General features: G+C 31.6%; 1 protein-coding gene across 1 annotated transcript; it reads left to right on the top strand.

Annotated features, from left to right (window-relative positions):
* The first annotated feature begins 21,446 nt into the window (after nt 1-21,446).
* LOC107950335 (laccase-2) lies at nt 21,447-23,955 on the top strand. The gene is made up of 6 exons (XM_016885159.2): nt 21,447-21,628; nt 21,718-21,869; nt 21,940-22,184; nt 22,280-22,408; nt 22,493-23,452; nt 23,535-23,955. Exons 1-6 carry the CDS (start codon nt 21,512-21,514, stop codon nt 23,663-23,665), a joined length of 1,734 nt encoding a protein of 577 aa, XP_016740648.2. The 5' UTR covers nt 21,447-21,511; the 3' UTR covers nt 23,666-23,955.
* Nucleotides 23,956-26,140: the final 2,185 nt, after the last annotated feature.

Raw genomic sequence — 26,140 nt, forward strand, 5'->3', positions numbered from 1 at the left:
CGGTAGCAATAGTTATCGCTCTACATTAGGAGCACGAGGCTCTATTTATCTAATAGAGGTATGGACCCCTTCAGGTATGATGCAGTTGAAAAATGTAAGTCCTTGCATAGGTTGGGCTTATGTTTTCTTGATTATCATTACTATTTGTTAGTAATGATATTTTGCATCATAGAAGATACAATGATGACCATGAGATAAAATAGGATCGAGTTGGGTGAATAGGGTTTAACCGAAAAGGACTAAGGATATCTTATGAGGGTAACACATAAATGACAAGGTAATTTTAGTGGATTAACTCTATGACCAAATAATTTGGAATTAATATAGGAGTAGTTAAAACTTAATTACAAATTAGTTTAGCACTAATTATATATGACCAAACAATAGCAATTATCACTATTTATCCCCTCTTGAAAGCAAAAAATTGGATACATAACAAGACTATTCCAATTATAAACATCTAATAATTAAACCATTTTATGATATCTACCTTTAATGATATTAGCAGAATGACCTGCTTCAATCAGATTAAGGTTACGGAACAGGATCTATTTGCAAACTTCAATCATATAAAAGAATTCAACTCAAAACAATATGTTTTAAAGCTAAAAATGAAAGTTTTGTAGTTGGTATCAATACCTAATCGATACCATTTAGAAAAATTGATACCAAAATTCAATTCTATTTTCTTTGAAAAGTAATGATATCGATAATTAGTTAGTGGTATCGATATTTTATGAAAAGTATCGATACCACCATTTTGGAATTTTGTTTTATTTAGATACTGTTTATTTGGTCAAGTATCGATACCATATGCCAAAGTGATAAGCTATAAAAGTACCATATTTTAATCTCATTCTTGATGCGTTTTTGGATGATTAATTAGTGAATTTGATGCCCCTAATCCTTTAAATTCATGTTTCTATACTTAGGTGAGCATAGGGGAGTAAAAGGAGCGAATAACGAGCCAAAATCAAACAAAAAAGAGCTGTTTTCAAGATCTATACGGCCTGGGCATTTCCACACTGGATGGGCACACGCTCATGTAAGCCACACAATTTGGCCACACGCCCATGTGCTAGCCCATGTCAGTTTTGCATTCTGCTTCCCAAATATGTAGAAAAACTCAATTTCTAGGCTTTTTGAGCATTCTAAAGTCTATAAATACCTATTAAAAGAAGACCTAAGGGGGTAGTCAAAGAAGATCGAAGAAAACACTCGAAGAACACCATCAGAGACAACTAGGAAGCGGATCCCCATCAAGATTGGAGATCTCCTTTTAATTTCTTTCAAAGTTTTATTGAGTTTTTTTATGTCTTGAGGTTTTTTTGACTTTGAGATGTTTTCATTTAGGATTATGAACTAATCCCCTAGATACCTAGGGGAGATGAAACCTATGATGAATCCTATTATTTAATTTTTATTTTTACGCAATAAATACTTGATTCTTGTTCTCAATTATGTACGCGTATTTCTTGTTTTAATATTTCTAGGATATTAATTAATGTTTAATGTGTTTAATTCAGTGGAACAAAAGGCCCTATTTAAGAGTAGATCTAGCATAATTGAGTGGAGTTGCATGCAATCTTAGAAATAGGATGACATAAATTTACCAGATTAGAGTCAAATCTAATAAAGGAATCCATAGATTGAGTCAATGCAATGATATGGATTTTAATTAAGAAGAGATTTCAATTAATTAACCTAGAGTCAGTTGTTCTTACTCTCGAAAGAGATATTAACGTAATTTAGGGATTTTTACGGATCAAGCAAAAAGTGAATAAATCGTTTAATTCATATTCATAATAATAGGTTATCTACCTCATTGGTTATCTTCGATTATTTTCATATTTCGTTCTCTGTTGCGTTTTTAGTTAAATTAGTTTACTAATTTTAGATTAAAACACAATCACTCCAATTTGTTGGCTAAATAATAAGAAGACGGTAATTACTAGTACATTTAGTCTTCGTGAATATGATATTCCCTACTCACCATAGCTATACTATTGTTCGATAGGTGCGCTTGTCTTTGCCGTATTTTTAGTTAATTTAGTGACCATCAGAAAGCATCGATACTTATCTCAAAATGGTAAAAATCTTATCTTAACATATTCAATTCATGTCAAAAAGTCACTTTACCACAAAAGACAATAATTTATCCATTCAATCACCTAAATAACTAACCAATGTGCCCTCATTGACACCACATCTCAAAAAATAAACAATTCACAGTCATCCATTGTAATTCTACTAAACTATACAATCTATCTTCATATTATCCATCACACCCAAAACTAAACCATCATGAGCTACTTCAAATATTATCAAAAGACAACTATATTGTTAGTATAAACACTACACTAGCATTAAGATTATATACAAACAAGGTCCTAAATCATGTTCACACATTTGCATAACAACACCCTAATTACATGCCATGTTTAACCAAAAGCCATGATTTCAAAATCTATAGTAATGTGATGAAAGAAGATGTATGTGAGCTCTAACGATCTAAACAACGTGATCCAAAAGTTCAAAGTCTACATAAGAAAATAATAACGAAAGTAAGTATAAGCAATACTTAGTAAGCTTCCACAAAAATCAATACTATACTTTCTATGTTCATTAAACAGCTACGAGCATATAATCAATTGAAGTTCAACCTTGTTTCAGCATGATTCAGAATTTCAAAGTCAGTAACATTTTAACATACGTGTACTCAAAATTCATAGCTTATTATACTTCATTGAAACAATTCTGTGTTAGATCACTTTTATTATTCCGATGGATTTTTGTAAAAGTATTCAATAAGTAATTCTAGAAACATATAATGCTCATAAGAGCCAATCAGGTACAGATTAGTTGCATCAGGTTATCGTTTCGAGTTAAACCAATGACAACACAGATAAACTAGCTTGGCCAGAGCTAGGTAAATGTATTAAACAACAACATATAGCTAAATCAGGCTAAATCTGAGTCTCATGTTAACCTAAGTTCGCAACACATGCAAGAGCTCGGTCAAAAATAGATATTCGGATAGAAATTTCACATATAAAGCTTTTAGTCGATCCATCGAAATCTTTTCAAAAAATCATATCTACTTCTTATAAATCTACTTATTCACTATAGTGACAACGTAATATATATACGTACAATTAATAATATTAATATCAAATTATAACCCAGTCATCAGTAGAAACATACCAAATTCTATTATTTACCCAAAATTGAAGAAGGTTACTCGACGACCTTCTCTTTCCCACGATTAACAAATGATCCAATCCTCTCTTAATCATGCAATGAAAAAAAACTAACCAAAAAAAAAAACTCCTTCCATGGTAGTTTTTTCCCCTTTCAATTTCAGCAATTTAGAGAAGAAAGATTATAGTTCTTTTACTTAATTTACAATTAACTTAATTATCTTTTAGCCCTTAAAAATTACTCAAAATTTCACAAATTAACAACCATGACCGTCCACTATATTTAATAATTTTTAATTACCATATAAGGCCAACAATTCAATTACTTACGCTTTATACTACTTTTAACTAATAACCACTAACTTTTACAACTTTAATTATTTAGTCCTTTTTACTTAATTACCTAACTAAATATTAAAATTTCTTAATCAAACTTGAATACTACATCATAAACTCCCTATAAATATTAAATAATCAATAAATCATTGACTTACTAGTCGAAATCGTGGTCCTAAAACCATTGTTCCTGGCACCACTGAAAAACGGGATGTTACAACTTTCCCTCCTAAAAGAATTTTCGTCCTCAAAAATCTTACCAGAGAAAAGATTCGGGTATTGAGGTTTCATTGATTCTTCGGTTTCCCACGTAGCTTCTTCAGCTCCATGTCAATGCCATAATACCTTAAATAATGAAACTCATTTATTCCGTAGTTCTTTCACCTCTCGAGCTAAAATCTTTATTGGTTCCTCGTTATACGTTAAATCGGGCTACAGATCTATTTCATTCGTAGCTAGGACATGTGACAGATCAGAACGATAGCGACGAAGCATCGAAACATGAAAGACGTGAACTTTCTCTAACTCTGGTGGTAAAGCCAAACATTATGCTACAGGTCTAATTTTCTCTAGAACTTCATACGGCTCAATAAACCTAGGACTAAGCTTTCCCTTTTTGCCAAATCGTAACACTTTCTTCTAATGCGAGGCTTTCAAAAATACTTCATTCCCAACTTAAAATTTAATATTTTTCGTTTCAAATCAGCATATGATTTCTGTCAATCAAAAGTGAATTTTAAACAATCACGAATAACCCTGACTTTTTCTTCAGTTTTTTAAATCAAATCAGTACCAACTATTTTTCTTTCACTCAGCTCGGACCAATACAATGGAGTTCTACACTTTCTTCCATATAAAGCCTCATATGGAGCCATTTTGATACTTGATTGATAATTGTTATTGTAAGCAGACTTAGCTAAGAATAGAAATTTCTCTCAACTGCCTTCAAACTCAATAACGCAACATCTCAGTATATCTTCAAGAATTTGAATTATTCGTTCGGACTAACCATCAGGACGTTTGTTTCAAATCATTATACATTTTTGTACTACCCGGGTGAATAGAAAAAATACTATTGTAAGCTTCACTCAAAATATCCCGTTTCAATACTTTATCATCTGTAATACACAATCGGCCTTTGAAATACAAATTACCATTATCACCAATACTGGATTCTGTAGTCTGGCCATTTTCGACTAATTCAAGCTTTAGTTTTAATTCAAGGTCATTTTTATACAACTCTAAAATTCGTTGAATAAACGTCGGTTTAACATATAATTTAGCTAGAATAAAGTCATCTCGTACCAAAGTCAACCGAGTATTCAATGCCCTTAAGGAAAATAAAGATTTCTCGCTCAAGGCATCTGCAACTACATTGGCTTTACTGGGATGATAATATATAACCAGGTAGTAGTCTTTCAATAATTCAAGCCACCTTCGTTGATGAAGATTCAGTTCTTTTTGTGTCATCAAATATTTCAAACTCTTATGATCTGAATATATATGACATTTTTCATTATAGAGATAATGTAGCCAAATCCTTAATTGAAATAGAACCGCAACTAACTCTAAGTCATGTGTCAGATAATTTCTTTCATGAGTTTCTAATTGATGTGAGGCATAAGCTATCACTTTGTCTTCCTGCATAAGTACACAACCCAGTCCATTCAGCGAGGCATCACTGTAAACTATAAACTCTTTTCCAAACTCAGTTAACACTGGAGCTTCAGTTAACATCTGTTTCAGTTGTTCGAAACTTTGCTGGTATTTTTCAGTCCATACAAACTGAACATCCTTCTGTACTAGTTTCATTATCGGTGAAGTAATAATTGAAAAACTTTTTAAAAGCGCCGGTAGTAACCTACTAAACCCAAAAAACTACGTACCTCTATAATATTTCTCGGAGGTTTCTAGTTTATGATTATTGAAATTTTGTTTGGATCAACATGTATACCATCCGGAGAAATCACATGCTCCAAAAATCCAACCTCAAATAACCGAAATTCACACTTGTTGAATTTAGCATAAAGCTACTTTTCATGTAAAGTCTGTAATACAACTCTCAGATGCCGATCATGCTCAATTTTACTCTTTGAATAGATCAAGATGTCATCAATAAACACTACCACAAACTGATCCAGATGTGGTTGAAACACTTTATTCATCAAATCTATAAACACAACAAGGCCATTCATCAAACCGAACAACATGACTAGAAACTCATAATGGCCATATCGAGTTCTAAACGTTATTTTCGAAAGGTCTGGCTCTTTGACTTGCAACTTATAGTAACTTGATCGTAAATCAATCTTCAAAAATACAATCGCTCCTTTTAGCTAATTAAACAAATCATCAATTCGGGGTAACGAATATTTATTCTTTATTGTCACTTTGTTCAACTGTCGATATTCAATACACAATCTCAAGATACCATCTTTCTTTTTTTACAAATAAAATAAGAGCTCCCCAAGGTGACACACTCGGTCTAATAAATCCATGATCTAATAATTCTTACAACTGAGACTTCAACTCTTTTAATTCTGCAGGTGCCATTTTTTACGGGGCTATAGATATCGGAGAGATTCTAGGTATAACATCAATTAAAAACTCAACTTATCTTTCTGGTGGTAATCCTGATAATTTTTTCGAAAAGACATCCACAAATTCTCGTAATGTTGGAACTTGATCTATTTTTGATTCAGATGCCCGAGTATCTAAAATATTAGCCAGAAAAGCTTCAGCACTTTTTCAGATAAACTTCTGGGCAATTAGAACTGATATCATATTGGGCGTACAACTAGTTTGTTCTGTTTCAATACTAACCAAATCTCTATTCAAACGTTTCAAAACAATTTGTTTTTGTTTGCAACTAACAACTGCATCATTAACTATTAACCAATCAATTTCCAGAATAACATCAAACTCATCAAAGGGCAACAACATTCAATTAGTAGGAAATTCGTAACCTTAGATTTTCAGTGGACAAATTTTATAAACTTTATTAACTATCACACTCTGACCTATTAGATATGACACTATAACATCAAATTTTGTAAACTCTATGATTATTTTATTTTCTGAAGCTACTGTTGTACATATATAAGAATGTGTGGATCCAGGATCAATTAATGCAAAAACAATAACATCAAAAAGAGTGAAGGTACCAACAATGACGTTAAGACTCGTAACTTCCTTTTTAGTTCGAATCACATAAGTTCTAGCTGGTGCCCTACCTTCAGACTTAAAAGTTGTATTGCGCAATTCTATACGACTCATTCCAGAGGTATTTCCAAGTCTCGATTTTCTGCCCCTCTATGATGCATGTGCAAATTTGTCAACTCATTCTGAACTAGATTCAACTTTATTTGGACCTTATCTGATTAAATTTTTATGTGAGCCACAGCGAAAACATGCCCCTGATTTGATCCTACACTCTCTCAAATAAAATTTTCCACAGTGCTTATAGGTAGAAGTGTTCGTGTTCCGAATGTTATCGGCACTTGCCACTAAGGTAGCTTGAGTCTTTGAAGGAAACTGCCTGTATGTACTTTTTCTTGTATTCCCAGTAGTAGGAACAAATTGACTACTGTACTCCTTTGGTTTCTTTGGTTAAGGTGCAGAAAAATTTCTGAAGTCATTTCGTTTGCTCGAAGTTTCTTTCTTGACTTTAGCTCGCTTTTTGTCTTTCCAAATTGCTTCCATTTCCTGGGCATGTTTAGATAATACCACAAATTTTTTAATTTCAAACATTCCCACCATTGCCCATATATTTTTATTCAATCCCATTTCAAATCTAGCACACATTTCAGCTTGAGAAGTTAGTTGTTCTTGAGCATACTTACTCAAACTCACGAACTTACGCTCATATTTAACAATAGACATGCTTCCCTGTTTCAGATATAAGAATTCACGGTTCTTGTCCTCCAAATATAGCTAACTTACATACTTCTATCCAAAAAATTCCCATTTTAGTCGATCTTTCGAAACTACTGTCGTTAGAGTAACCTACCATTAATAAGCATATTCTTTTAACAATGAAATGGTATATTTCAAACTATCTTTCGGAGTACAATTCAATTCATCAAAGACACATTGCACGTTTTTTAATCAATATTTAGCTTTAGCCAAATCTTTATTGTACAATCCACAAAAGTCCTCAACTCCACATTTACGAATTTTATCAGTAGTAGGTCGATGAACAGGTACCTGAGTTATATTCTAAGGACAAGCGGGTGCCAAGACAGATATAAGAGGGGGTGGAGGTTATGAAGCTATTGGATTAATTTGCATAAACTGTGTAAACACCTCATTCATCATCTGAAAGAAAGCATTACGATCTCCACTTCCAGGTAATTGAGATCCAGACATCTCTTGGCTTGCTCCTTCATTGGAACGTGGAGCATGAATTTCAACTTCATCATTATCAACAGGATTATTTCTATAGGTCATTTAATAATCTATAAAAGAAAACATTGTCAGATTAGTTTACGAGCATCACACACTTTACTGGTTAATATAGCATGTACTTCTAGACTCAATATACGCTATCTTTAGTTCTAGAACCAATTAAATCGTAGCTCTGATACCACTAAATATTACACTCATAACCCGTCTAGACCGTGAGATTAGAGTTACGAGGATTATAGTATAATTCAGAACTTTTACATTTTCAAATAATTACAATTATCACTATTTATCCCCTCTTGAAAGTTAAAACTTGGATACTTAACAAGACTATTCTAATTATAAACATCTAAGAATTAAACCGTTTTATGATATCTACCTTTAATGATATTAGTAGAATGACCTGCTTCAATCAGATTAAGGTTATAGAATAGTTTAGAACATCAATCACATGTAAACTAATATATATAATTTGATTTTAGAACTCCAAGAGCATCTATTTGCAAACTTTAATCATATAAAAGAATTTAATCTCAAAACAATAATTTTTAAAGCTAAAAATGAAAGTTTCGTAGTTGGTATCAATACCTAATCGATAACTTTTAGAAAAATCGATACAAAAATTCAATTTAATTTTCTTTGACAAGAAATGGTATCAATAATTAGTTAGTGGTATCGATAATCAAATTAAAATTGATACCATTTTGACATTTTGTTTTATTTAGATACTATTCATTTAGTCAAGTATTGATACCATATGCCAAAGTATCGATACTTATCTCAAAAATGGTAAAAATCTTATCTTAGCATATTCAATTCATGCCAAAAAGTTACTTTACCACAAAAGACAATAATTCATCCATTCAATCACCTATATAACTAGCCAATGTACCATCATTGACACCACATTTCAAAAACTAAACAAATCACATTCATTCATGATAATTCAACTAAACTATACAATTTATCTTCATATTATCCATTACACCCAAAACTAAACCATCATAAGCTACTTCAAATATTATCAAAAGACACCTATAATGTTACTATAAACACTAAACTAGTATTAAGATTATATAATAACAAGGTATTAAATCATGTTCACACATTTGTATAACAACACTCTAATTACATGCCATGTTTAACCAAAAGTCATGACTTCAAAATCTACTATAAGGTGATGAAGGAAGATGTGTGTGTGCTCCGACTATCTAAACAATGTGCTCCAAAATGTCAAAGTCTACATAAAAAAATAATAACGAAAGTAAGTATAAGAAGTACTTAGTAAGCTTCCACAAAAACCAATACTCTACTTTCTATGTTCATTAAACAACTGTGAGCATATAATTAATTGAAATTCAACATTGTTTCAACATGATTCAGAATTTCAAAGTCAGTAACATTTAAACATACAAATACTCAGAATTCATAGATTGTTATACTTCATTGAAACAATTTCGTGTTAGATCACTTTTATTATTCCGATGGATCATTGTAAAAGTATTCAATATATACGTAAATCCAAAAACATATAATGCTCATAATAACTGGTCAAGTACAGATTGGTTGCGTCAGGTTACCGTTGTGGGTTAAACTAGTGACAACATAGATAAACTAGCTTGACCAGAGCTAGGTAAACATATTAAATGACAATGGATAGCTAAATTGGGCTAAATCCGAGTCTCATGTTAACCCGAGTCTGTAACACATATAGGAGCTCAGTCCAGAACATATTTTCATACAGAAATTTCTCGTATGAATCTTTTACTCGATCCATCGAAATCTTTTTAAAAGTTCATTTCTACTTCTTATAAATCTAATTATTCACTATAGTGACAACTCAATATATATAAGTACAGTTAATAATATTAATTTCAAATTATAACCCAGACATTAATAGAAACTTACCAAACCCTGATATTTACCCAAAACCGAAGACGATTACTCGACGACCTTCTTTTTCCCACGATTAACAAATGATCCACTTGTCTTTTGATCATGTAATGAAAACAAGCTAACCGAACAAAGCTCCTTCTGTGGTGGTTCTTTCCCCTTTCAATTTCAGCAATTTAGAGAAGAAAGATGATAATTCTTTTACTTAATTTACACTTAACTTAATTACCCTTTTGCCCTTAAAAATTACTCAAAATTTCATAAATTAACAACCATGACCGTCCACTATATTTAATAATTGTCTACTTACCATATAAGGTCAACAATTCAAGTACTTACGCTTTATACTACTTTTAACTAATAACCACTAACTTTTACAACTTTAATTATTTAGTCCTTTTTACTTAATTACCTAACTAAAGATTAAAATTTCTTAATCAAACTCGAATACTACATCATAAAATCCCTATAAATATTAAATAATCAATAAAACATTGACTTACTAGCCAGAATCGTGGTCACGTAACTACTATTCTTGACACCACTAAAAAAGGGGATGTTACATACTCTATCGAATTTTAGTGAAAATTTGATTTGGGTTATTTTTTTGAACTCAAATAAATTTTATTTTCCGTGAGTACTTGTACTTCAAATTTGTGAGATTATAATTGAATAATCATTGGCGATTATAATTTAATTTTGTGAGATTAAGCTTTTATTTTGGATTTTTCCTAGAGAAAGTTGGCTTTTTCCACTTGAGAGTCTCAATTTTCATCCTATGTTTAGTTCTAAAATTAGGCCCACTCTCTAAGCATTTGAGGGTTCAAGAATAGTAAAGAAGATTATTCAGTTGAATGTTAAAAGGATTTGGGTGCTAGATCCAAGATTCGACAAATCTACTCAGCTTAGAAAGACAAGTACTAAACTTGATGAAATTTTTTACTATAGATATCACAACCAATATCTTGTTTTATGTAAAATTTTGAAATTCTGTTGTGTAGCTAAATTTGTTTTTCATAACCTATTTTTTAAGTAATTGGTATCAAAGTCAAGCTGTGTTATGTCTACTAGTATAAATTGGAGACCAAATTTATTCCTCTTTCTCTTGTTTGATTAAATTGATAAAAAGTGGTCTTAATGTTATGCATGTTTTCGTTAGATATATGTGAATGATGGGTGTTGAAACCACCAAAAATAATTCCTACAAAATAACTCTAAATAGTAGTAAAGAGTGGTAGTAGGGTCGAGTCCATAGGGATTGGTGTTATAATAAACTTTCGCGTTTAACTTGTGATTAGAATTTATATCGTATTGATAGTCGTGCCTACGACTCTAAACGGACCTGCTGAAAAATAAACAAATAAATCAGGGGAGTTTTGAAATATTTAGAAACTAAATAATTGAAACAACATAAATAAATAATTAAATAAATTAGAAATTAAATTCAGATTTTGTAATCAAAGATAATAAGCCTTAGCCTTAGACTTGGCGGATTCCAGATTTTTGAATCAATCCTTGAAAATTAATTTTTTCCTCCAAACAATAAGCTGGTTATAGCAGTTAAGAACGTCCTAACCACTAATTCTTCCTCTCGTAGCTGGTCCCGGTACAACCTGCAAACCAAACCTTACAGATTATCTAATCGAGATACACGTGTTTCTGATTCAAGATTTCGACAGCCTTATGCTCTGAAGAATCCAACTCGAATTAATGGCCTCAATCGTGTGGGTCGTTTAAACCGATCACTTCTTCCTTGATTTGTTCTCGGAGATCCGAATACAGTACGATCGACTCATTTCTCTAACTATTAGCAAATACGACTCCAACTCAACGTGCACTTTTTGACTTGAAATCAAGTTAACTTTAAGGGATAAGTTGTCAGTCTCGATACTTAGGAAAAATGTGAATACCGATTGAAAATATTTTTAGTATGGATACGTATCTCACGATTCCCGATCAGAAAGAACACTAGCCTATATTTAAGATGGAATTTAGTGAAGTATGATTTAATCATGCTTTGTAGGTTATGAAAGGTGATTTGAAGATAATGGAGGAAATTGGGAAAGGAAAGGACTTGGAAGGCAACTAAACGAATTTTGAAAGAACAAAGAAATGGAAATGAAAGTAACAAATGCTCACGCTCAAATCGGAAGAAAAGAAAAAGAATAATTCCTCTTTAATTCCAAATGAAAATCAAAATGTAAAATTAAATGTGTCTTCCCTAAATACATTAAAGGCCTATTTATATACATGGTATTTACTAATTTTGGCTTCAACCAATTCAACATATAATTAAAATTAAATAAAAAATAAAATAAGATTTTTTTTCTAATTTTGGCTTTTACAAAGTCAAAAGAATCTAATGAGTCCTTGACTTTTTCCACATTTTTTATTCGGCCTCACTGTATTGACTGTGTTTCAATTTGGTCTTTTTTTGCTCGTTTTTTACTCATAGCATCCCAATTGCATCCCTGACAAGATTAAAACATAAAAGCACGAATTAAGCAGGGATCAATTCAAAGATTAACCGAATTAAATACAAAAAGTTATGCAAATTAACATGTTATCAATGAATTGATGTTTTTTTGTTATATAATCATTGTTATTATGTAATTTTTCCAAAGTTGTGATTACTAGAATTAGGCTGTAGACTATCATCTCCATGTAGATTTTTTATTTTTCAGCAATTAGAAAATCTTATAAGCCAAAAACGGGCTAGGAATCTTGTGACGAAATTTGAAACGGATATGATATACCAGTTCAATGGTCAAATCAACACACATCATTGGGAACTTTGAATTTTAGCATGACAGGTTTTTTTTATCTAGTGTTTGAAATCTGTTTGATGTGAAACTTTAGATTTTTCATGTGGTCAAAGTTTTGGACATCACGGAAAAATCATATTTAGAGAAAGCATGTATGAGATCATAAAAAATGGGCAGAAGTCCATGAGAATCGAAAGAGAACTCAAGCGGAGTGTCACAGCATGGGCTTTCACCGTCCAAGGGCATTGCACCGTGTAGGTTGTGTGTTGTTACACATGCGCCAAGTGCCTTCGAAGTGCCACAACATACGGGTCGTGCGTCACAACGTATACGCTAGGATCTCTATAGGTGCCTTGACGTATAGGGTAGGCACTACAACACACAACGACATTCAATATTTTGGTTTAAGACATTTTGGATTGACTTCCTAAAGTTTGTTTGATGAAAAACTTTAGATTTTTCACGTGACCAAAGTTTCAGGCGTTGTGAAAAAAATTGATATTAAATAGCAGGTTCAAAAACTAAGGGAAGTGAAATATTTTTTGTTTTAACTTTTGGTTTATGATGAAAAACAAAGTTTTAATCGAGAATAGATTAGTTAGTGTGGAGTATTTATGTAGGTAGATTATCTGGAAAAGTTTAAGGCACAAAGTATGCTTTTGGAAGACTTTGTAATCCTTTTACAATTGTTTTTTTCTTTGGATAGAACCATGGAAACTTTGGCTAGTCAAATTCAATTTATTTTCAATTGTGAATTTGTTATTGATAATATCTTGTATGATTGTATGTTGAATGAAATTGATAAGCATGTGGTGCATATATGATTAAGCATGTCATTTAGGTTAGGAAAGAATGCCACTTGATATTATCTATACATTTACTCATTCATCCATAAAATTAGAATTAAAAAACCTTGCATGTTTATAAAAGATTGAGTGGGAGAGGGTCTCTAAATAAGACTCATTACCTCCATTAATGATCCATAAGTGATAGCTTGATGATATTTTGAGCCAGTTTTACCCTGGCCACACCTTACAATAAGTAATACCATGAGGGCTTATTAGGTGTGATTCCTCTAAGAGGACAACTAGTCATATATGATTCATGTTGAGATTATCTCGCGATGACTCATATCGAGAACATATTTAAGATGGAGGTTAAGTTAATGGTTATACACTTAACATCATTTTAATTAAATAACGTCTCATACGGCTCTATTTAAGTTAATAATTGCAAAAAGCGAAACAATTATTAATATTTGGGTAGTCTAAATTGTTTATATTCAAATATTAATTGGATGAAATTCCTATTCTTGCTAGTTGATTATGACTACTCCGTGATAATATAATTTAGTGGGTGTAGAATTTATCATTGCAACTATTTACATTTTTTCAAGGTTTAATGTAAGAAGTATGCATCTTGAATGTTGCTAAATTAGCTGAAATTTTTACTTAATGCAAAGATTGTTAATTTATGGTAATTTTTATTTTTTTAATACAAACCAACTCCTTTCATTAAAATTCTAACTAAAAACAAGTTGAACTAAAATAATTATAAGTACATAAATATGATTAACATGATTAAAAACTTTTATTCAAAGATAAAAATTCATATTAGCAACAAGGTTAATTAATTAGCACACTTTCACTTACCATAGTGGACTTATGTGAACAACAAAGATATACAGAATGTAATCATGAAATACATGAATAATTAAGTGCTAGATTTTTGCAAAACACTAGAAATGTTAAAAGCGAGAATCGAAGTGCTAAATTCATGAGCACGCTAAGTACTCCTAATTTCATGCCATCTATATTCCACAAACTCAAGACTTGTCTACATGGACATTATCACTAATATAAACCCAATTTACATTATAAATATAATCTAATTTTCAAAATTTCATATCCACACAATAATCTTCCACACTTTACAATTTAATCTCTTATTTCACATATCAAGGAACACACGTAAATGACACTTGAATTCTTTCTCTAATTTGCTCATATTAACACTTCTCATAATTTGTTTCTCAACTTCTAAATATATGTTTATATATGTAATCATCAAGTTTATAATATTTACATAGCTACCAAATTAGTGTATAGCTTACATCTAGTTTCTTTATATGATAAGAAGAATTCAAAAAGTATTTACAAATATTGGCTTGACAAAACTTCTTTTTGACCCTCCTTCAAGCTTTTTCTATTTGTTTCTCCTTCTCAATACCTCTTGCATCCACTTCTTTTTCTTTCATTTCATTTCATATAATCACCACAAAATATAAAAAAAATCAAAATACTCGTCAAATGACACTTTATACGGTTGTCGAAACCACCAAAACTAAATTCCTAATTAAAAAGAAATTTACAGATAGCAGTGAATAGAGTTGAATCCACAGAGACCGATGATAATTCTATTTATTCAATAAATATTAATAAAATAAAAGATGAATGGGAGTTAAGAAAACTTAAAATTTAACCAAAACTAAAGAAAACTAAATTTAAAACTTAGCAAAAAAGCAATAATTAGAAGTTAAAAGAAAATCAATATGACAAATCTCTAGTTAAAAGTAATATCTTCGCTTGATTCGTGATTTTTATCACCAATGAAAAGATAGTTTTTAGTGTTCTTTGATAAACTAGTTACAGTTGTCGATGTCGCACCTAACAACCAATCTTTCATTATCATCTCGATAACCAAGGGGTAGCTCGTTTGAAATTACTTCTCAATACCTCTTGCATCCACTTCTTTTTCTTTCATTTCATTTCATATAATCACCACAAAATATAAAAAAAAATCAAAATACTCGTCAAATGACACTTTATACGGTTGTCGAAACCACCAAAACTAAATTCCTAATTAAAAAGAAATTTACAGATAGCAGTGAATAGAGTTGAATCCACAGAGACCGATGATAATTCTATTTATTCAATAAATATTAATAAAATAAAAGATGAATGGGAGTTAAGAAAACTTAAAATTTAACCAAAACTAAAGAAAACTAAATTTAAAACTTAGCAAAAAAGCAATAATTAGAAGTTAAAAGAAAATCAATATGACAAATCTCTAGCTAAAAGTAATATCTTCGCTTGATTCGTGATTTTTATCACCAATGAAAAGATAGTTTTTAGTGTTCTTTGATAAACTAGTTACAGTTGTCGATGTCGCACCTAACAACCAATCTTTCATTATCATCTCGATAACCAAGGGGTAGCTCGTTTGAAATTACTTCTCTTACTAATAAACGACCCTATAACTTCGCACTTAGGATTTAGCTTACAGACAACATTAAGATCGAGAGAGACCTAGTTCTAACCAACAAACTACCTTACCAGGGTTTGTTTAAGTTAAATCACATGCCCACACAATATAGAATGCATATCTCTGTCATACCCACATATGTTGTTTGTCGCTAGTATTAAAATAAATCTAAGCGATGAATATAGATCCAATATTCAATAAACCTGCATACTTGTAATTAAATCAGAAGGCATGCAAATATCAAATATCAAAGAAAAGATGAAGAATAATTAGATCTCACAAACTATCCAAAACAAACTTTGAAATCCCTTCAAGTAGAAAAAGTTTAGAAATTCATGGAGAAAATAAAACACTAAAATAAAATAAAACTAAGGTCGCGTGCTAGGTATAAATATTAACCTAATGATATCTATTTAAAGGAAAATGTTATAATGGAGAAAATACAAAATTTCCCTTAATTACATAAAGCAGAGTTTTTCTAGGTTTCTCGGTAATTTTCGTGTCAAACTTCTAGACCATTTTTAGACACTTTTTTGACATTTTTTGGGCTCAAGCTGTGAAATAACTTTGGTTAGGTCGTTCAATTATCTTTGAATTGGTATATTATAGGATCAAAAATGAGTTTTATAGGTTAAGTTATGGTTAAAATACTAAAGATATATTGTGCGAAATTCCAATACACAAAAAAACTTGCCAAAAATAAACTTTAAATATTCTTTTCTCTAATTATCCCCTAAATCTATAATAAATAAAATATAACTATAAATAATATAACTAAGAACATAAATAGCATAATTCAAGGGTAGAAATATCACAAATAAATTGAGAAATTACGCACTTATCACACTTTCATGCTCAACTATATGAAATAAACATGATACTTCTAACAAATCATGAAAATCTTATCTTAGAACTTTAGTTTCTCAAACAATCTAGTTTTCTCTCTCTTCAAGCAGGAATTCACCACTTGCAACCTAAAATCTAAGCTTTCAAGGTTGTGAGAATCTTGATTCTACTAAAGATTTCCATTAAAATTGATGGTTTTAAGCATGGAAGACCTTTAATGATGATGGAGGACTAGATTGAAAGAAAAAAAAAACTTCCTTCTCCAACTATTGTGGAGACGTGAGAAAGATGAGAAGAATGGAGAAAGTTCTCCATACTTTTAGGTAATATTATCCTAAAATTTAAATAATAATATAAAATAAAAATATTATTACTAATAAAAATCCAGTTAGGATTGATTCTTTATTCCCAAGCAAATCTAAGGGTCATAATTTTTACCAACATTTTTTATACAATAATAACATAAATGCATAAAGATAAATTTAGCCCTTTATATTTATTTATTTTGTCATTTTGACTCTTATTATTTTGGGTCATTTTCCCCTCAACCTTTAAATTTTTGTTAATTTGCTTGCTTTTGGATTGAATAATTGATTGAACTATTACAATTTTTAATGGCATTATTGTGATCATTAATGTGGCAGTCCACGTATAATTTATAAAAAATAGTAAAAAAATTTAAAAAAATTAATAAAAACTTTTAAAAAATTTATTCATGTTAGAAATGAAATATACATACAATGACACATAAATTACCACATCAATATTATTAATATTTTAACAAGTCAATCAATTTTTTCATAAAAAATAATTTAATTAAATTTTAAAAATTAAATACTAAATAATAAAATAAGTAAACATTAGAGATTAAATTTACCTTTGCCTAATATAAAATAAAAGTATGTTGACATAAAAAGAAATCTCTCCATCAAGTCCCAGTTTCGAGGGCTAGTATTTTTTTCTTCAATTTCTCATAAGATCTAATGATTTAAATCATGACAACAATTTCACTGTTTTTCCTTTAATTAAAATTTTCACTTTTGATTATAATTGCTGTCCATCATTAATTCAATTTAATCTTTTTATATTTTAATTTCACGCTTTGAATCTCTACATTTTATAAAATTTTAGGAAATTTTACGATTTAATGAATTAATATTGTTCGATATATCAATCTTTTTTTATTTTTATTTTTGTCTTCTACTATCTTCTTTTCTCACATTAATAATTCACATTTTATTTATTTTAAAAAATCCGACTTATATTTACCCAAATTAACACTACTAAAGGGAGTTTTGAAGATATTACAATCTGAGTCTTATAAAATATATAAATAAATAAAATTAAAATTATAAAATACTCAAAATGCAAAAAAAGAAGAAGAAGCATGAAGTACATATGGATTGTTAAATATGTTGTAATTAAACTTGTCCATGGATCGGGTGGCCCAACTTGAATTAGGCTTAGGTAAAAATCTTGTCCTTGGCTCAACTCGACTCAAATTTAAATTAAATAATTTTTAAATTTAAATATAAGATATATTAATATTAAAATAAAATAATATCTTTTAAATAATTTATTATTTTTAAATAGTGATAAGTGTTTTTTGGCTTGATGGAACCAAATCAGGAAACTTTTTAAATTCGGGCTTCTACTCAGCCTGGTTGATGGAATACTCGGCCTGATTGATGGACAAGTCTATCTGTAATGTTTAAAAATTTAATGTTTTAGTTAAATAATAATAATTTAAGTTTTTTTAAAAGATTGTTGGTGAAATTTAATTTTTTTAAAAAGGTTGGATAGCGGCTTTCTGAAATCAGAGAAATTCAGAGGTTCTGCACTAGGAATTCGCAGATTGTTTTTCGACATATAAGCCAGCAACAAAATATGGCTGCTGACATTATGGCAAGGCTTGGAAGAGCTTTATATTTGTGTCTTTGGTGAACCTCCAAGAGTGACTATGAACTCTGATGAACGAGACAAGCAGGGAGCTGACAGCATGATGCTCTGCAAGGATGATACTTATGCTTAGGCTCCTTTAAGCCTCCTATTGTAACAAAAAAAAAAAAGCATGTTCAATTAAATTTTTAAAAAAAATTAAGAAAGTAGTGAAAGGAAAAAAAAAAAAAAAACCTTAGCTATCAACCAAGAACACCAATTTAGCATACTAAATAAATAAATCATGGAAATGTGTTCAATTCCACTTTTGCACTTTGCAGTATGCAACTGACTGAAACTGATGTAAACATGGAAACATAAAAGGAATATGCAAACATAAAACTGATGTAGACACTAGCTAAATCTGGGTTTATCCCTAGCTTGATGATTAAGCTTTGAGTGATTGGTATGGTTATTGACAGTATTAAGAAGTAGCTAGGCTGCACATAAACCCTAATCTTTTCTGTAGTTGCTTAAAAGGAAGGTGGGTCAAAAGTCGTCTTCCCTTGGCTTTGCGACTCACCCATGGCTTCTCTTTGGTTGGAGATAGCTGTTATCACCAACCCATTTTGCATGTCCCACTGACCTTTCTATGGAAATGATTACCACCAAGATGAATTTGAATTCAATTGGTTGATTGGCAAGCTGTAAGAAGATGGTATCCTTTTTTATTAGATACAGTTAGCTGTGGCATAATTTATTATATTGAAAAATTACCTGATTAATCCAAATTTGTACCTATTGAATTTGATTTGATTAATAAATAAACCCAATTAGAAATAATCCAAATTTATAAATATTAGAATTCAAAATGATTCAAATTCTAATGTCAAATTTAAAAAAATATATATATAAAATATTCGAATTCGATTTTAAACACAAATGAAAAAAATATCTAAAATGATTCAAATTTAAAATAATCTAATTTAAAAAGCTTGATAGATAAACTCAAATGACTCATCCTCAAAAAATTCAAATTTGAAATTAAACCAAATCCGAAATAACTCCAACTCAACGTAACATAAAAAATTTTTAAAACCTAAGTCAACTCAATCTAGGTTATTTCTATCTGAAACTGATAGCACCTCCAATTTAGAGGTGCTCATGGGCTAGGTTCGGGCCGGGCCCAGAAAAATTTTTGGCATGGGTCCTAGGCCCGGGCCCGGTCCGGCCCGAAATATGGGCCTATAATTTTGCACAGGTCCAGCCCGAGAAAAATTCATAAGCACGGGCCCGGCCCGGCCCGTTTTTTAAATAAATACCAAAAATTTATTTTAAAAATTAAAACAAAAATTAAAAAAGTATTTTAAAAATATTTTAAAATTAAAAAAATTAAAAAAGTATTTTAAAAATATTTTAAAATTTTAAAAATTTTAAAAAAAGTATTTTAAAAATAAAAAAATATTTATTATATTCGGGTCGGGCCGGGCCGGGCCTAGGCCAACAAAGTGGTGCCCGAGGCCCGGCCCGTTTTTTAATCGGGCCTCATTTTTTTGCCCAAGCCCGGGCCTATATTTTTACCCAAACCCTTCCATATTTTGGGCGGGCCGTCGGGCCGGGCCGGGCCGCTCGGCCCATGAGCACCTCTACTCCAATTAGAGGTGATCATGGGTCGGGCTGGGTTGGGCTCAGACAAAATTTTAGGTTCGCTTTCTAGGCCCAGGCCCAGCCCAGCCCGAAATATGGGTCTAAAAATTTGTCCAGGCCGGCCCTAAAGAAAATTGCTTGGCCTGAGCCCAAGCCCGAGCCCAGCCTGGCCCACATTTGATTAAAAATAAAAAAATAAAAAAATTTAATATATAATTCGGATTAAAAGTCCAAAAAATATATATATTTAATAAAAAATATATATATTTAATATATAATTCGGGCCGGCCCGGATCAAAATAATCTTACCAAAGGCCCAGCCCGTTTTCTAAACGGGCCTCGTTTTTTATTCAAACCCATATTTTGGGCCTATATTTTTACCCGAACCCTCCCATTTTTTAAGCGGGCCATTGGGCCAGGCCGAGTAACCCAACCCATGATCACCTCTACCTCCAATTGAGAAGCATGTATATTATCAAATATATTAGATAAAAGACAAGATGTACAGTTAAACAATTATTTCATACATTAGTTTTTTAAACTAAAAAACACCAAGTCTCATTAATTAATATTGAAGAATAAAATAAACAAATCAAGACATATACAGTTTCTTAGTTCCACTTCGGGAACTAAAACAAAGTCCCCTAATAATTCATCAAATAATAATCCTTTATAGTACTGTAAGATAAATATATATAATTGGGTCAAAGACATCAGATTGAAATGCACAGTGGTTGAGATGTTTATTTCACTGTTTACTTCAATGGTAATAAAACATCTGAAGCCACATGATTATCTTAGAATACATCTTTCAAAGGCTCCATTAATCTTAACAAAGAATTTTCTTCTATTATCACCAACCAAATGGGACTACCTCTTCTACTTTCACTTGGTTTTCTTTATATGCATGTAAATATACGCTGGTTTTTTGAGAAAGGGTTCTCATTCCATTGTTAATCATCATCAATAAGCTGCATTATGGTTGGGGATGGTGAAATTTTGCGTCTGTAGATACGGTTGACAGGCATAACAAGGACAAAACATTGATTAACAGACTTTAATGACACTCCACAGTGAACACTTGGGGCCATTGGTTGGTAAATCTCTGCTTTCTCAAACCTGCAACATCTTATTACCTAATCAACCAAACATGGACTTAAAGATAGTTCAATCTTGTCACTATATAAACATGCATATCTCCACAGTTTTTTTCATGAATCATCCCAAAATAAGAGCAAAACCTTCAAAGACTTCAATATTTTCTTTCCAGCTTAAAACATGGGTACTTCACCAGCAATTGTCATGATACTTTTTGTTGCTGTTGGCTGTTTCATGGCCTATCCTGAGGCTGTCACTGCAAAACACACAGGCATTACCAGGCACTATACCTTCAATGTATGTATATTGCGTTGTTTACTTTGGGTAACTTGAGGTGAAAGTAATTGATGTAATCCTCAAGAACTCATCCAATTTTCCCTTGGCAGATAAAGCTGAAAAACATCACTCGCTTGTGCCACACTAAGAGCATTGTCACAGTTAATGGGAAGTTCCCCGGACCTCGTGTTATTGCCAGAGAAGGCGACCGCTTAGTCGTTAAAGTAGTTAACCATGTTCCAAACAATATCAGCATTCACTGGTATATATAAGTTGTTTACGTTTCTATGGTTAAGCTCTTTCGGAATATGGTAAATTAATGTTGTTTGCAGGCATGGAGTTCGACAGCTTCGGAGCGGATGGGCGGACGGGCCATCATACATCACGCAATGTCCCATTCAAACTGGCCACTCTTACGTGTACAACTTCACCATAACCGGCCAAAGAGGAACTCTCTTCTGGCATGCTCACATTTCATGGCTTAGAGCAACAGTGTACGGACCGCTTATCATCCTCCCAAGGCAAAACGAATCTTACCCTTTTGTGAAGCCCTACAAAGAAGTCCCGATCTTGTTCGGTAATGTTACGGAATCACCGATATCTTCTTCATGCAATGCAGCAAATATATGATGTCCTTTGATGGCAATTTAACTCAATCATTGTTAACTACAGGAGAGTGGTTTAATGCTGATCCTGAGGCAGTTATCAATCAGTCTCTTCAGACAGGGGGAGGCCCTAATGTTTCAGATGCCTACACCTTCAATGGCCTCCCAGGTCCATTGTACAATTGCTCTGCCAAAGGTATATAAATATTTGCACACATGTATGTATCTATGTATTTATATATCCCTTTGGATATTAATGCATGTGATTTGTGATTAACAGATACATATAAGCTGAAGGTAAAGCCAGGGAAAACATATCTTCTGAGGTTGATCAATGCTGCACTCAATGATGAGCTTTTCTTCAGCATTGCAGACCACAGTTTAACTGTGGTGGAAGCTGATGCAGTGTATGTGAAGCCCTTTGAGATCAATGTGTTGATGATAACACCAGGACAAACCACCAATGTTCTTCTAAAAACCAAACCTAAAGCTCCCAATGCCACTTTCTTGATGTTAGCCAGACCATATGCCACTGGCATGGGCACCTTTGATAACACTACTGTAGCTGGTATTCTCGAATATGAAACACCATCCAGTAGCTTAAAAAACAGGCCACTTCTTAAACCAGGCTTGCCTGCTATCAATGCTACAAATTTTGTTGCCAATTTTACAAGCAAATTCAGAAGTTTAGCCACCGCCAAGTTCCCTGCCAATGTCCCACAAATAGTAGACAAGAAGTTTTTCTTCACAGTTGGTCTTGGAACCAAGCCTTGCCCCAAAAACCAGACCTGCCAAGGACCAACAAATACCACAAAATTTGCAGCTTCAATGAACAACATCTCCTTTGCACTCCCAAGAATTGCACTCCTCCAATCCCACTTTTTCTCCCAATATTCTAAAGGGGTTTACACCACTGATTTCCCAGCTTTCCCTCTGATTCCATTCAACTACACAGGCACTCCACCTAACAACACAGTTGTAAACAATGGTACTAAACTTGTGGTGATACCATTCAATACAAGCGTGGAAGTAGTGTTGCAGGACACAAGCATCCTTGGTGCTGAGAGCCATCCTCTCCATCTCCATGGCTATAACTTCTATGTTGTTGGTCAGGGTTTTGGAAACTTTGACCCTGAAAACGACCCTCCAAAGTTCAACCTGGTTGATCCTGTTGAAAGAAACACAGTCGGGGTGCCGTCTGGTGGTTGGGTTGCAATCCGTTTTCAAGCAGACAATCCTGGTAACAATTGAGATCATACAAGTTTTATCTTCAAAACATAAGATGAGAATGCATTTAGTGATATTATATGTTAATGATGCAGGAGTTTGGCTGATGCACTGTCACTTTGATGTTCATCAGAGCTGGGGCTTAGGAATGGCATGGGTGGTGTTGGATGGAGAACTCCCAAACCAGAAGTTGCCTCCTCCACCCTCTGATCTTCCCAAGTGTTGAGTTTTTTACTATTCCTTTTTGGGACTTGAAGCATCAAGCTTTACATGCGTCCATAATTAACCATAGTTTTTGGTTCCCTTTCAAATCCTTGTTGGGAGAGTTTTGTTGTAACTTATGTGATGGTTTTGCTGTGTGTTATTTTGCCTAAGCCAACCTTGGCATGGAACAAATGAGTGCTTTAATTTTATTTAACTCTGCCTATCAAAAATGGTGGAGCTGTTTCTGGACTTGTACCAACCCAGAGTTTGATTGCAATTGCTGGGGATATAATAATTCCAAATTTCATCAAATCCAGATAGTGATTCCTTTACATTAATTTCACTTTGTGTTTGAATAAGAGAGAGGAGTAAAGCTTCTTCACTGATCCAATCTAAAATTTATATCAATTGAAAATTTTATCACTCCATTTGTCGAGTTTCACAGTTGATATTTAAGTTACTCCAAAGAGGCAGCAAAGATGCTATAACTTGAATTTCTATTATTTTTATAAATAAAAATGGTTGATTTAATTAGTGAAATTAAATTATAACGATAAGCCAAAAAAATAAGTTTAATTCAAGTGAATAATATTCGTTTGTTTGGATTTCAAAGATTAAGCTGATGACAATTGTGTTAAAATTCTCATCTTTTAATTTTACAAATAATAAAACTCTTTAACTAATTTCTCTAATTATTTTATATATTTTTCAACTACCATTTTAACTATATTTATTATATATATATATTTTGTCTAGTTAATTATACCTTAATATGTTATAATAATCGTCCTTTTTTTTTTCCCTATGACTTTGATTAAAGAAAAGCCCTAACTACTTGGGCCCTAAAAAAATAGAAGTAAATAATATGATCTCATTTAATCAATCAAATAATAAAACATTATATTTCAACCAAACGAATTATAATATACCCAATAACATATAAAATAATCATATATTCTTACAATACTTTATTAAAGATAATCTTAAATTTCATAAATTAAATAATTCTTTAATGTATTTAGGTTTTAGTAATTTGTTTTTTATAAAGAAAATGATGATGATGATGATGTGGGCTTGAGAATATCACATGGAAACATGTGAGCTGCACAAAGCATGGGCAGGAGAAAGTATGGTATATATTATTCTTTAAATGTTATTGATTAATTTATTTTAACGAAATAAGAAACATAATTTGCCCATAGAAATTAAGTTAAACATCACATATACATACTTGTATGTCGAAAAACGAAAGTGAAACATCACGATCTCATTCACGTTTACGCATACAATATTAATCTTATTATAGATTTTTATAATATTTTTTTTGATACAATGTTTAAAATTACTCATATAATTCCTCCTTCAACCCTTCAATTGAAATATAATACACTTCAACGCACTCGAACTCACGACAACTATATTAATGTTAATCAAACTAGGACTCAATCAGTAACTTTTAATATTTCTTTTATTGTAAAGTTCCTTTGTATAATAAATACAAAGCAATTTATAATATATATTTATATATAAAAGGATTTTGTCTTTGAATAAAAACTTATAATATAAAAAATTCATCGAATACCCATGTCACGTTCAATAATTCAAAATTTGCTAAACTTGAATACGAAGATGATTTAAACAAAAAAAAAATATCAAAGCCTAAAATATTTCATACAAATTATTCTATTTGGTCACGTTAAAAAAAACTCAAACAAATAATTTAGACACGAAATAATTTTATTCTTAAAAAATTTGATTAACAAATTCAAATTGACTCCAACAATAAAAATTTTTATAAGGGAATTACCCGAGCCAAAATGTTTTACCTTTTTGGGTTTCTTGACGGTGGGCAACTGGATTATGCTAGCTATTCTTCTCCTGGGTGCCTCTTGTCTGACAACTGGTCTGATAACAACTTCTTGGTTTGCCTTAGAGTGGATGCAAAGTGAAAATGTAGAAAGGTACTTGTGTGAACCTGATCTCAGGTCATGATTCTATTCAATTCATGGCATCTCCCCAAATTTCCTTAATAAATTGCCTTAACCTCATAAAAATTTTAGTAAAATGTTTTGTGTCTTAAACAAGATTGATTGCATTTCAAGTTGTTTCAGCGTGATTAAAGTTCAGAGTTATTCAAACACTAGTTAGATATGCATATACAAATAAAAAGCATGCATGTTGTTTCAAGTCTTCATGTATTACATCCTAGCATCCTCCAAATATACGGAAGAAAAATTCGAAAAAATTAGATATTTTAGAGTTATGATACTTATTTTATTCTTTCTTAAATTCATCAAAATAGAGACTCTTGTATAAACTAATACACAATTCACAATATCAATGATAGAACCCTAGCTGTCACTAAATCACAGATAAAGTGACAAAGGGCATAAATTTAAGTCTTTCGATTAATACCAGTCTCAAATTCAATGGATGAACAACCTCAACCTACTAAACCATATATATAAACCATAACCCTACCCGAACTAAGTATTCC

Source organism: Gossypium hirsutum, chromosome D03 (assembly GCF_007990345.1).
Source record: "Gossypium hirsutum isolate 1008001.06 chromosome D03, Gossypium_hirsutum_v2.1, whole genome shotgun sequence".
NCBI lineage: Eukaryota > Viridiplantae > Streptophyta > Magnoliopsida > Malvales > Malvaceae > Gossypium > Gossypium hirsutum.

Excerpts from the sequence above, each read along its gene's own strand:
- LOC107950335 (XM_016885159.2), top strand. The coding sequence starts at position 21,512 with ATGGGTACTTCACCAGCAATTGTCATGATACTTTTTGTTGCTGTTGGC. Across the intron at positions 21,629-21,717 it reads CCAGGCACTATACCTTCAAT|ATAAAGCTGAAAAACATCAC; the intron begins GTATGTATATTG and ends TTCCCTTGGCAG. Across the intron at positions 23,453-23,534 it reads TTTTCAAGCAGACAATCCTG|GAGTTTGGCTGATGCACTGT; the intron begins GTAACAATTGAG and ends TTAATGATGCAG.